The 13,712-nt window shown below is 50.7% G+C and overlaps 4 protein-coding genes across 4 annotated transcripts; 2 read left to right on the forward strand and 2 right to left on the reverse strand.

The window, feature by feature from the left end:
• Window positions 1-75: 75 nt before the first annotated feature.
• Window positions 76-1,308, reverse strand: N7489_011081 (uncharacterized protein; the record flags this gene model as incomplete). Its single annotated transcript, XM_056716830.1, has 3 exons — window positions 76-766; window positions 907-966; window positions 1,100-1,308. The coding sequence occupies 3 exons, from the start codon at window positions 1,306-1,308 to the stop codon at window positions 76-78; spliced, it is 960 nt and encodes a 319-aa protein (XP_056564452.1).
• A 1,743-nt stretch (window positions 1,309-3,051) lies between these two features.
• Window positions 3,052-5,423, reverse strand: N7489_011082 (putative signal transducer; the record flags this gene model as incomplete). Its single annotated transcript, XM_056716831.1, has 2 exons — window positions 3,052-3,425; window positions 3,479-5,423. The coding sequence occupies 2 exons, from the start codon at window positions 5,421-5,423 to the stop codon at window positions 3,052-3,054; spliced, it is 2,319 nt and encodes a 772-aa protein (XP_056564453.1).
• Window positions 5,424-7,556: 2,133 nt separating this feature from the next.
• On the forward strand, window positions 7,557-11,201 carry N7489_011083 (putative RNA binding protein Jsn1; the record flags this gene model as incomplete). The annotated part of the gene is made up of 3 exons (XM_056716832.1): window positions 7,557-7,777; window positions 7,843-11,125; window positions 11,196-11,201. The coding sequence occupies 3 exons, from the start codon at window positions 7,557-7,559 to the stop codon at window positions 11,199-11,201; spliced, it is 3,510 nt and encodes a 1,169-aa protein (XP_056564454.1).
• A 604-nt stretch (window positions 11,202-11,805) lies between these two features.
• Window positions 11,806-13,290, forward strand: N7489_011084 (MT-A70 family; the record flags this gene model as incomplete). Its single annotated transcript, XM_056716833.1, has 1 exon — window positions 11,806-13,290. The coding sequence occupies one exon, from the start codon at window positions 11,806-11,808 to the stop codon at window positions 13,288-13,290; it is 1,485 nt and encodes a 494-aa protein (XP_056564455.1).
• Window positions 13,291-13,712: the final 422 nt, after the last annotated feature.

Below are 13,712 nucleotides of genomic sequence, written 5' to 3' on the forward strand. Positions count from 1 at the left end.
AGGAGCAAAGATAGCTTCATCTCATCTCATGAGACAGCAACCAGTCCCGTTTAATCTTTTGTCCGATTCAGTTCTTCACGCAAGCTCAGCGGGCCGGCCGTCAATACCCCGCGCCATGCTGATAGGAGCAGAGCGTTTCTCGCACGAGCTATCTTCCCACACAGCACTGCTAGCAGGGAAGATCGAGCCACTGTCCGAGACAATTGGGCCGAGATCCTCACTCGCAGAAGCGATATGCGGGACAACCAGCTCGACGCCCTTGTTCACGCTCGTACCGGAAAAGTACGGGTTGTGGCGCGGGGGCAGCGGGCGCTGAGCCTCGTACATGCCCAGGTAGTCGGAGGCGGTGCTGCTGAAGGACGAAGCCACGGTGGACGGGGTGTTCGTCAGACTGGGCACGTGACTGTGGCTGTGAGCCAGGGCGGGGAGGCTGGAGCTGCTGCGTTGGACGGGTCGGGGGAGCATGGGCTCGCTGCCACGGTGGAACTGGGAGAGATAGTTCCATGCGTCGGAGGAGGCCAGGGATGAGCCGCTGCGGGCTAATACGGGCTTCCATTCGGTGGGGTCAAGATCTGACTTGGCATCATGCACGTGGCTGGGTATCCGCATGGCAGGGATTGGGTGGCTTGGCACCCTGGTTGGGGTCATTGGGGCCACAATGGTGCGTGGGGAGAGAGGGGGTGATGTGGGTGGTGTAGTGGAAGACATTGAGGACATGGATGGTAGTGATGCTGAGAGTGGTTTGCAGGAGTCTTTGCGGCGGCAACTATATAGATGAAAGGAAATGGTAAGTATTCAAGTGTCAAGATATGATGCAGGTCCCAAACAAAGAGGTAAGAGAATTGGGGGAGGGAAGGAAAGGGTATTGATGGCTTTAAATATAGGCCGAGAGGATTTACCACATACCTTTCACTACAATATAACAAAGTGTTGTTGGGGACAGTGATCTGGTTCTCACACATGGCGCTGGAATTGGGTCAGCTTTATGTCTCCATTGAAGAAAAGACCGGTGTATGGAACACAAATGACGGCAACAGGCATGTGAGGAAAGTAATCCCTGCAGGATTCAAAGATAAGAGCTTTGGGGAAGATCACATACCAAAAGTTCAAGAAGCTGGCCATGTCAAAGTCGGTATCGTCCGAAGACGTAGATGGTTTGCTCGCTCCCCTTTGTCCTGAGCCCAATTTGGAGATTGCGACGTTGACGCCGGATGTTCCTCGTCGATGTAAAGCTGGACGAGTGGACTTGGACTTGGATACATGAGGAGAAGAAGGGGAGCGGCGGTGGAAGGGGGCTGTTTGAGTCATGGCGGTGAAGGCTTTCAAATGCCTCACTATCTTATCACGAAGACTCTATCAAGACTGGAGCAAGTGTGGAGCACAAGGGCCCCTGGGGGAGCACAGACTTGAGGGATTTGTGGTCGAAGTATTGATCCCAACTGGAATGTGCCGAGCCGGTGCAATTAGGAAGACAAATGCTTTGAGGAAATTGAAGAAACACCGGAGTATGTATATTGAGAAACGTATGAAGAAAATAAATGCCTGATAAGGTGTTAGCATCTGACACACATCGGGATGCAACAGGGCTATCTTTAGCCTGTGAGTGGAGAAAGATAAGGCAAATATAGATAAGTGACATACCAAAGGGGGTTCTATACGGAGTGTAAGGTCTATAAAGTTGCAAAAGCAGCTGAGATGGGAAGATAAAAGTGACACAGAAAGAATTAATGGAGAATCGAGGGGGAAATGGATATATAAATACAAGGGAGGGGGAACTGGGCAACTGAAGAGAGAAGAGAAGGAAAACGTGCTGTTGCGGTAGGATGAGACGATCACGTCTAGACTCTTGGGGACAGAACCCTTGGAGCCATGTACCCAAGAAGTCACTTTTGGCAGCCATCAAGGGCAAACACAGGCCAAAGAGTACTTCTTAGGTACTTAGTGGGTACTCCCAGGGTACCCCCGACACGCAATCCCCGATCTAGACCGGCTGAGTCACTTGTGACGAGCTCTAGGGCTGTCCACTATAATTAGCCCGGTCTATGTTGTCTATGTTGTCTTATATTGATTTGATTATTTGTTATTTGTTTCTCTATTTCTCTATTTCTCTGATTGTTGTCATTGTGTCTTGTACCACTTATTCACTTCATTAGGTACACTTTCTCACTCCCTAGACTGAAATGCATTTCCAAGTATACGCATGCAGTAGCGCAGGGACCCTCCGGGGGGGATCGGATCTGGTGTGATAGATTGGACACCATTCCTGACAATCACTATCTACAAGCTAATACTTGAATAGTTGAATACCTTTTGTACAACATACCATATACCATAGATGAAACAACATTCTAAATGACGCCATAAATGCCTCGAGTTCAAGGATTTATATATACCCAGATGGCGTGAACAGGTGGGTATAAAATACATCATTGCCCACTATTTACATATACTTTTGTTCTTATATCTGTACAAGATAACGTTTAAGATAGCAACAGAATAACTGCCGGCTACGGCGACAACGAAAATAGGAACAATCGAGACTCTCTGTGGGGTATACCAAGTGCCACACTGACACGTCTGCCTATGACATGTGTGGTCCTAGCAGATGTGGGACTATCATTCCAGACTCGGACGCGAGTGCTAATCGTCGATCTTCCGTGTTTCGGGTCTATGGGGAAAACCGAGGCTTTCGAGAAGGCCTCGAAGTTATTTATTCCCTATTTACATCAGAAGATAACTTACCTATTTGATTCGTTTGTGATCTTTTTCCCTGTTTGCTTTCCGCCGGGTACCGAAATCGTCCCTTGGATAGGCCAGGTCGGGATATAAATATCATAGGGGCGAGCTTGGTTTGATTTTTTTAATCGGTGGGGCCGGTGACATCTGTCAACATAGAATACATCATAACACTGAAGCTTTGACGTTGAAAAGTCTGCAGAGTCTTAGAACAAGGTCCATCAGTCGATGTGGAGACGAGATGATGTTGACGTCCACTTTGGGTTCTTTGGTCTCAATTCTATCTGGGTATCTACTAAATATACAACTAATCGCTCAAGCTTTATCAATCTCCATTGGCTCTGAAGGCGCTGCTCGAGTCGCGGCCGGAGTGGGCGTCGAAGAAACCTCGCCGTTGAGAGCCATTCGGTCGACCCTCTTCCCTGTGATCGAACCGGCCGGACCCTCATCATTGTCGGCCAGTAGTTTTACTGTACCCGGACCTGCCTTGCCTGTAAATCGCTCGGGCACGCCACGGGCAGCCTCGGCCGGCCCGACAAAGCATCCAAGCATCGAGCTCCATATATACCCTTCCGTTAGCAGACGGCGGATTTGCCCATATGCGTATGAATTGGCATAAGGGAGCGCAGTCTCTGGATCGCGGTAACGCGAAGGCAATGAGGTGATGACGCAAAGCGATGACGAGATTTCTATTATGCGAGGTTAGCCTTACACATTCTCAACAAATCGAAATGATACGTACTTGTCAAACGAGCAGGCTTCTTGGCGTTGAAGTACATGCTGTATTTGCGATGGTTGGCGGTCGCATAATCAAAGTTTTCCAAAATCGTAAGACAGCGCCCAGTATGCTCAATCACTGGAGGTGGTTCTGGAATCTCTGGTTGCGCTGGTTCCTTCACCATGCCGTGTGGTTCGGTCTGCAATGTGGATGGTTGGTTTAGGCTCGGAACTGGGGCATTTTCGGGCACCGCGGCTTGACTAGGTGCTGCAGTGGCCGGCGAGGCTTGAGGGACCAGTGCAATTCCAGGGCTGATAGCCGTGGCCGGTTCAACTGGCCGAGACTCGGCCAGTGGCGGTGGTTCTCGCACAGTCGTCTCAGCAGCATGTGATACAGGAGTGTCTGCCGAAGTGGGTCGGGCATCAGCAACGTGCGGCGTGGCCAAGCTGGCCTGGTCCGTTGATTCTAGAATTTCTTGGTTACCCTTGGCAGAATCTGCAGCCGCTGCAGCCGCTGGAGGTTGATCGATATCCATAGCATCGTCGTTCTTGGTGGAGGACAGCTCAGGCAATTTTTGAGGAGAGCCATTGCCCGCAGAACCTGATACACGACGAGATGTTGGAATTTCCACAGCAAACATTTTCCTCTCCGAATGTTCGGACGACCCCGACGACTGTCTCTCAGCGGTGAGAGATTGATCTCGCTCAGAGGGTGGTATTGATGTATTTGCGCTAAGCTCTGGAGCTTTCCTTTCCATGTCATTGTCCTTGCCCTGCTCGGCAGGAGGTTTGGTGATTGTCTTCTCCAAAGAGTTTGCGCCTGGTTGGATGGCGTTCGCCCCAGAAGACTCTACGGGGGTGTCTGTAATATCTGCAGTCGGTGCTGCAGCATTTTCGGGTGACTTGTTTTCAGGCGTCTTTTGGTCTAAAGTGGAGGTGGGAGGAAGTAGAGCAGGATTTGCTGGACCAGCAGCTGCATGGACGTCTGACGGTGGTTGTGATGTGCCTGTGGTAGAGACAGGGGTGGGTCCAGCGATGGTTGCAGAACTCAAGGCCTTTGACTCAGCTGCCGCCTTCTCTTTATCTTCCTTCTCTTTCTTTTTCCTCCTCGATTCTTCTTTATCTGCCTTTGGTTTGATGTCGATTTTGCCCACCCGTGTGAGACGCCCGTTTGTCCACGTAGCCACACCACTCCAGTAGGAAATCACCGGACCATCAAGACGGCGATTTTGTAGTGCTTCAATCCTCGCTCGTCTTTCGTCCGCTTTTCTTTTTTCCGACAGCTCCCAGCGGTTCAAGCTTTTGCTATTAAGACGTTCCACTCTTGCAGCCTCCGCAAGATGATCTTCCTGGGTCATCTCCTTCGGTTTCAAATGGGCCTTCCGCTTCTCTGCCTCCTTCATTGTAGCAATAATGCGGACTCGTTTCTCCTGGCTGTCCTTGAGACGAGCATGCGTAAGCTCCTTGTTGACCATAGTCTGTCGGCGCGATGATTGCCGAGTAGGCCCATCCTCCACCGTGGGAATCCAGGAGATGCGCTCCGACTTCTTCTTCGGACGAGGAGCAGCGGGCATGGCGGATGGGGCGGTCGGATCGATCTTGACTCGTTTGCGCAAGGTCTGGAACCGGAGGTCATTCTGGGCTCTGCGCTTCTTCCGCTCCTCTTTTTGTAGTTTCTGTTCGCCCTCATAGTCGTTCTGCGCGTTCGGTCCTTGGTCTTCATCCTCGTCCGACGATTCCAGCAACTCATCCTCTGCGTCAGGGTCTACCTCATCCGCAAATTCGTTATCGTCTTCGACTTCCTCAAAGAGAAGCGCCAAGTCATCATCGGCAGCGGCTTCAAGGAGGGCAGACATGTGCTGTCCGGCGGTACTTCGTTTCGCGCGCCCTCTGACCAAAGTTTCCACGGGCATCTCCTCTTCCTCTGATTGAAGCCCGGATGACGGGTCTTCTTCCATCATGTCGGCCATGGTGTTACTGGGGTGGCGGGTGCCTTAGAATGGACGATTAAGCATCGGACGCGAGAAAGGGGACGCGCACGCGACAAACTAAACTTGAATCGCGTTTCAATGATCAGCAAAAATTAGGGGAAAATTATGGCATATAGAATGTAGATTCCACACAATTAAACATAAGCTGTTGAAGTGATGGAAAGATACTGTTGCGGGCAAGTTGGCAAGGATGGCTTGAACAGGTAGTGGCGCGAAAGAAAAGTTGGTGCCTCAGGCGCTAAAACGGTCTGACCAATCGTCTTAACTAACGTGTTTACATCGACCTTGAAGCAACGACACAACATTGGAAGGTTTCTCTGATTGTTACTTGGTCATACCTCGATTGTGATAGTGGCTGATACTACTCGATTATCACCCTAGAAGTGATAACCCTATTATGCACCACCATGCTATGAACCCGGTTCTTCTACCGTAATGCTTATGGAAGCTTGGCGAACACCTTGAAGATGCAAGAAAGCAGCCTGCAGTTCTTCAAGCTAATTGACAAATAAAACCTAGTCTAGTTACGTCTCTAAACACAGCCACCATGACCAACCCCAGGGCCCCAGGGCTGACGCCTCTGGGAACAAGGACAAGGACACGTACCTGACCCATATCCCTTGCACTCAAAACACCCGTGGACAGTCTTTTGGGTTACAAAATCTTCATTCTCCTTACATGACTGGTTGCATCATATCCCATACCCTAGGTGGGATATCTTCGCATTCATGATGAGTCTTCAACCATATCTGTCAAGGATTCAAGCGTTAAAGGCATGACGCACTGGAATGCGGGGCTTTTTTTCTCTCGTTTCCACTCTTGTCTCTCTTTTTGTGCTCATGCCAGCGCTTTTCTTCCGAGAGAAAACCTTGAATTGGACTTTCTTCTTTTCTTTGGGAGGGAATTCTGGGGTTATCAAAGCCTTGTACTTGTACTAAACGTATACTACTTTATATATATAGATTTGTTGATACTTCACCATGTCCGAACCAGAATGGAGGCTCCTGGAAAACAATGACATCGATGGGGCTGTGCTATTGCCAAACACCTGGAGGAATTGCCGATTCCCGATACTTGTTTCCGTCTGGATGTTTGAATGTTGAATGTTGAATGTACAGGAAGTACGGAGTATTGTGCTTTATAGATGTCTACATACATATATGTAGCTACTTATGCACCTTTGAACATCCCCATAACTCAATAAAAAATGAAGCCAACCATATAGTCATAGAATAATCTAAACCAATTATGTTCAATCATTCAATCACATCCCTTATATCCCATATTTTAAACCAAAAATCATCTGAATCAACTATCGAATTGTGGGTGAAGCTGAAGGAGGGCCCTCCACCAACCACAGCCATCTTCCTCGGGCATCCGGCCAGCTCCCCAACATCTCTCTTCCTCCTTCTTTTCCTCTCCGCTTCTCATCCTCCCTTTGACTTCTTCCTCACTTCTCTTTTCTTCTTCTTTTGCTTTCTGCATTCTTAGGGTGAATTCGACTTTTAGTGTTGAAGACTCTCGGAGCGCAACACTCACTTCCAGCCACCTCGATCCCTTTGGAACCGGATCATCCTTTCCATCTTTTCTTTCTCACTTGACGCACTTCGTGCCAGACCATCCTTGTGAATTCATGTTTTTGAGCCTTTGACGACCATAGAAAAGGACTTGTCTCTTTTTTTTCTCCCCTTGACCTCAACTCGATTGCTTTGGGACACCCGCAGATTGCCATACACCCGGAGCAAACGGTAAGATTATCATCAAAGACACTCGACACTGCATAGTGGTGTTTATGCTTGGAAGGCATCGGTCTCGGTATGAAATATCCCCACGATTAATCTCGACTCTGTGGAATTGCTTTGACGACCCCTCCCGCTTTGCGACCCCCCAATAACAACACACATATTTCGAACACCAACTAATTTCGACTTCTATCTCTAGTGTGTCCTCGATCATTCGCTCTATCCTTATTCCATGATATCTGTCCCACAGTTTTGAACGAAGCTACATTTGATTTCCGACCTTGCTCTATTTTGCTATTTGCGCGGAGGTCATACTTTGTGGAAGAGATTCGGGCACTGCCTTGCTGAAGGCATAAAGAGATAATCCATAATGTTGCCGGTTTCGCGGCCTGACGGTCAGATGAATTTCAATTACATCCCAACCACCCAACCCATGTCCGGTACCTCGACGGGGCGCAGCTCTCCCAGTGATCTGGCCGGGTCTGGGAACCCAAGAATGCCGTTTGGACCTTCTCCGGGGTCTATTGGCAGTTCGAGGCCAGGGGCTGGCTCCCCTTCTCACGATCTGACATCGCGTCTGTACTCGAAGCGGTAAGTTTGCTTCCCGTGGGACACAGAACTGCGACAATCGGCTGACACTTGGACTCTTCTCGCAGAGCCCGTGAAATTCAAGCGCAAGAAGGCATTTCTCCTAGTATTTGGGGACCTCCTACTAGCGGCCATTCAACCCCGCTTCGCGAGAATATTCCCGAATCGCCGAGTCAAGATAGCTTTCCCGATTTGATTCCTACCACGAATGGCTCCATGGACAGCCCTGGCCGCCGAGCTCGCGCTGGAACGGTTCCCTCTCGTTTCCCTCCAATGGGCACATTGAATGAGATGGATCTTCAACAACCTTACCTGTCGCAGACCTCACGACCGACGCCTTCAACGAGTCCTTTTAGACCCCCCGGTGTTTCCGGGATAGATACAAGTTCCAAGGTCGCGAGTTCAACTGGTGTGCCCAACCCGGCATCGCTATCCCGCCTTCGAGCTGGCTCGATGCCGCAGAGAAGCAACTTTTTGGGAGGTGGCGGCCCCTTCGGCCCATCACTGTTTTCAACCAACTGGTCGACGGGTCGTGAGAGAGCTACAACTTTAACAAGCATTCGATCTTCCGAAGGACCGACTTCGCCCAGCCACTCTTCTTTCTCGAGGGATGGACTCGCGGATACCGATGTGAAGACCTTGGATTACCTGGGGCTTGCCGAGACCCCTCAACAGGGAATGTCCTCTCTTGCACGTCCTTCGATGGAAGCATTGATGCAACAGCAGCAGCAGCAACAGCAAGCTTCTGCGCTGCCACCACTCCTGGCTGAGTTGGCGATGATGAAGAACAATAACCGATTCCGATCATACTCTGTCAATGCTAAGGAGAAATACGCGGATGATGAGGATCTTGAATATGAGAACCGTTACTCCCAACTTCCCTCGGGCACTATGACGCCGACTGCCGCTGCAACTGCCGCGCAACTTGCCGCCACACAGGCCCAGATCCACCAGCATAACCTCGCTGTCCAGGCTTTTGCTAGCCATGCCTCTGTTAGCAGACCCCGGGCGCGAACTGCTGGAATTTTGGAGGCACCTCCCCAGCGATCATCCATCCGCAACTACCTCGCAACACCTTCCCGCCTTGACAACAGCTTCAGTGCTTCTGACCTGCAGATCGCCGAGAATGGCGAATATGACGAATTGTCCGAGGCAGTTCAGCTAATGCATCTTGGCGGTAACGGTATTCCTGCCATGAGTGGCCGACCGGCCGGTGAGATGGCGGATGAGAACAACCAGGATGGACCTACCCGGGCACTTTGGATTGGTAGCATTCCCGTATCCACTACCGTCACATCCCTGGAGGCCATCTTTGGCATGTATGGAAAGATCGAGTCGACCCGTGTTCTAACTCACAAGAACTGCGGATTTGTCAACTTCGATCGCCTTGATAGCGCTGTGCAAGCCAAGTCGCTGCTCAACGGCAAGGAGATTTTCCCAGGCGCAGGCCCCGTTAGAATTGGTTATGCCAAGGTTCCTGGTGCATCCGCCACTGGTACGCCTGGTGCAAATGGCATCCAGTCATCTCCTACTCCTGAACAAAACTTCAGATCAAACCTTGCAGCGGCAGATGGGGCGGATCGAGCGGATAGCGCTAACGTTATCCCTCAGATTCCCGCTCTGGCTGACCTGTTGCCTGAGATGGTGCAAATCGTGCAAGAATTCGGCGCAAGCGAAGATGACTTGAAGAACATCACGGCAAGCATCCAGGCTTCCATCGCATTCAAAGCTTTCGAGGATGAGATCCCCTCGGTCCCGGAAACGAGTCAGTCCCGGATGTTCGACGCCCCTCGTCTCCGAGACATCCGGAAGCGTATTGACAATGGCGCATGCTCGATCCAAGAGATTGAGGAGACTGCCGAGGCAATGCTCCCTGAGATCGCAGAGCTAGCGTCCGATTATTTGGGCAACACTGTAGTTCAGAAACTGTTTGAATTCTGCTCTGAATCCACCAAGGAGCAGATGCTGACTCACATTGCACCCCATCTCTCCGAAATTGGTGTTCACAAGAATGGAACTTGGGCTGCACAGAAGATCATTGATGTTGCAAAGACTCCTGCACAGATGAAGTTGATTGTTGATGCTCTTCGCCCTTACACTGTCCCTCTTTTCTTGGATCAGTATGGAAACTATGTCTTGCAGTGCTGCCTGCGATTCGGCAGCCCCTTCAACAGCTTTATCTTTGAGTCTATGCTCAGCCGAGTGTGGGAAATCGCCCAGGGACGTTTCGGCGCCCGAGCGATGAGGGCTTGTCTCGAAAGCCACCATGCCACCAAGGATCAGCAGCGGATGCTCGCATCCGCCATCGCTCTCCACAGTGTGCAGTTGGCTACTAATGCCAACGGAGCTCTTTTGCTCACTTGGTTCCTTGATACGTGCACATTCCCTCGCCGCCGAACCGTGCTGGCCCCGAGACTCGTGCCTCACCTTGTTCACCTTTGTACCCACAAGGTTGCCTATCTCACTGTTCTCAAGGTGATCAACCAGCGCAACGAGCCGGATGCCCGAGACATTGTTCTAAAGGCACTCTTCTTCAGTCCCGGCGATGAAGTCTTGGAGAAGATTCTGAGCGATCAGACATCTGGCGCGACTCTGATCTTCAAGGTCTTGACCACCCCGTTCTTTGACGAGTCTATGCGCACTGAAGTCGTGAAGAACGTGTCCAAGGTTCTCACGAAGCTGAAAGCTTCCCCAAGCCAAGGCTATAAACGTCTGATGGATGAAGTGGGCCTCTCCTCACGAGGTAGCGGTCGGGAACATCACCACGGACGTGAGCACTCCACCCCGGAGAAACCCCAACACCGCCAATCCTCCCGCCACGGAAGCACTGGTTATCCAGGCCAGCCGTCCATGGACAGACAGTACAATGGCCAGTTTGCTCCCAACACGTTTGGACAGAACCCGGACAACCGTCCTATCTCCGCCGACCAGACCAACGCCCCGCCGCTTGATCCATACTCGACCAACGGCCTCGGAAGCCACATGAACGGCCTTGCCGGTGCAGGCGGATACAGCCAGGAATCCCTGAGCCAGCAACAGCTGCAATACCAAGCCTTCCTCGCCGCACAAGCTCGTGGCGTTCCCACGGGTTATCCTGGCATGTCGGGCGCCAACTACGGCTACCCAGCTGGTTCGCCTGCTGTGGATAACCTGCGATCCCTGCAGCCGCAGCAGGCTTCCACGCTGCCCGCCGGACCGGGCCAGATGAGTCCGAGCCCGATGCTTGCTCAGAACAACTACCAACAGTTCAGCCCCGTTGTCAACCCTGCCCAGATGTATCAATACCCTCCGCAATACTACCCCCAGGCACAGTCTGTGCAGGGGCAGCCGGGCGGAGGCCGACGTGGACGGGTGAGTTCATTCTCGGACCGACCCTAAACCGTGTAAGGCGGCAATACTAACGTGCATGCCTTGTGCCCAGCGTTGATCCCGTCTTCGCGTATGATTTCTAATCGATCTGCCTTCACATCTACATGTATAAATTTTTCTTGATCATCTCATTTTCTTCTCTATTTTCTCATTTTTTGAAGTTTCTCATGGAGACCAAGCGGGTTTATCTAGCTACGTGTTGTGATTTCATTGTCCTATCTCTTCGCCCTGATCGGACGCTGGACCGCCGGCAGGGGAGAATCGGACCCGGGAGAGGAACTGGCTATGCATAGGGAACCGGTGGTGAAAAAGTCTTGTGTCTCTTCTGGGTGGAGGCCCAGTTTTGTATCTTCAGCGTTTTTGAATGACCTTGTATCTCTTGTGATCTTACGATAGGCCTTTTTCTCTTCTGTCTATTGGTTTAAGATCGAGATGTTGGCTGCCTAGTGGACCATAGTGAATTGATGCAGACGTGAAAAGATACTATATCGTAATGAATGTGAATATATCGAATATCGAATTTGAGAGAATGAGCTTTATTAAGATCCCTCCAATATTGAATTTATATATATGAGGCCGGGACCTGGGACCTCCACAACTACCCGGCGACATCTCATCGCTCATTTTCACCATCACCCAACGAGGGAAAGGTAAAGCCCAGGATGGGCGGTATTATACAAGAGACAGCAATTCTCTTCCAGGATAAAAATATATATCTCGTCGACATCCCGCATTCAATTGCGCTCGCGCAAGAAGGGAGGTCAATCCCACAACAACCAGCACCAGAATCAAGTTCAGGAACAGAAAAGAGCACACATAGAAAGATACGGAAACTACTTTCATGCTCACCTATAGAAGCGCCTTTCCCCTCTACTGAGCCTAAAAAGCCAGCTGCTCTCGCCAAGGTCCTCGACACCATTCCTATCTCCGAGAGGCGGTTCCACTCGGAACTGATACTGCCACTCGTGAGGGATTCTCTCGAGACTATCAAGGCTGGATATCCCCATGATCGCCCATGGTGTGAGGCTCGAGCTGTGCCTAATCAACCTCATGATAGCACAGAGCCAAATCAGCACCCACGGAAGCGTCGGAAGGGATATGATTATACGTGGTTAGAGTCTGCGCCGGATGATCACGATTCAACTAAAAATGAACCACCAATAATTCTATCAACCACCTCACCGAATGATTTCGAGGCTTTATCAGAACTAGCCATTGTCAAGAATCCGTCATCAGAGCCCGCAATCATCAGGGTTGGAAGCTGGCACCGTGCTGAATCGAATTCTCCATGTGAATATACGGTCCCAGCCGAGTCGAGCTTTGTGCTATGCACACTGCCTCTATTTCAAGCCGAAGTCGACCGTCCATTTACACCCAATAACTATCCCATTCCCGGGCTTCCCCATCACCAGAAATTTAATCTCATCCTCATGGACCCGCCCTGGCCAAACAAATCTGTGCGGCGCAGCAGACACTACCAAACACATCACTATACCGAGATGGATGTGCTTACCGAAGGCTTACGAGATATACTCCGTGTACATTCGCACGACCCCAAAACAAAGCAGGGGCCACATCCATCTGAAACCCACCCCGGACTCGCGATCCAGAGCGAACAGTCTATAGCTGCTATATGGATCACGAATGCTGAAAAGGCCCGGCGAGCAGCATACGAGGCCTTGAGCGACGCAGGTTTTGCCATCAGCGAGGAATGGATCTGGGTCAAGACCACGTCGGACGGACAACCGATCTCAGCACTGGATGGTCTTTGGCGGAAACCGTACGAGATCCTTGTTATTGGTCGCAAGAATGGCCTTAATGTCGACTTCAACGCTACCGCCAACAATGCCTCACCCCTGCCTCAAACGGATGACCTGACGCGCATGGGTGAGGCCATCACCACGAGACGAGTCATCGCCGCGGTTCCGGACTTACATTCTCGTAAACCGAACCTGAAATCTATTCTTGAGAATGTGTTTTTCATGGAGACTGGTCACCTCCAGGAGTATTCTGCCCTTGAGGTGTTTGCGCGCAACTTGACGGCTGGTTGGTGGGCTGCTGGTAATGAGGTCCTCCGGTTCAATGCCCGGAAGTGCTGGGTAGATCTTGGGAGTGAGAGAGATAGAGACATGGTTGAATGTGCATGACTATGCAAGTTGGGTTTTGGTTCGGTCTAATTTCATGACTTCCAATGCTGTCAACAAGGAGGGGTTACCTTTTGACTCGGCACTTATGTGTATATGGTCATGATACTTGGTGCAGTTTGTACATGGTTCGCAATGCACACATAACTATACAACATATATCGAGGCAGTCCTATGGGCCCACACCGGCTTAATCCCACGATCTGCAACCAGCGCGGAACTCCTGCCGCGCTGACAAAGTACAATGCAATTGTGTTCTTATCAGACTTATAAACATCGAGTGACTCAATTACAATAGTAGAATGGCTTTGTTCACACTACATATTCTTTCAAAAGCCTAGGAAAGTCTCTCTCGCTTAGACCAAGCTGTGTGGCCCCTAAATCCGCCGGATTCAGCCTCATCGAATAGCCAGATTCCCCCAACA

This window comes from Penicillium chrysogenum (assembly GCF_028827035.1).
Source record: "Penicillium chrysogenum strain IBT 35668 chromosome Unknown utg000005l_segment0_segment0, whole genome shotgun sequence".
Lineage (NCBI taxonomy): Eukaryota > Fungi > Ascomycota > Eurotiomycetes > Eurotiales > Aspergillaceae > Penicillium > Penicillium chrysogenum.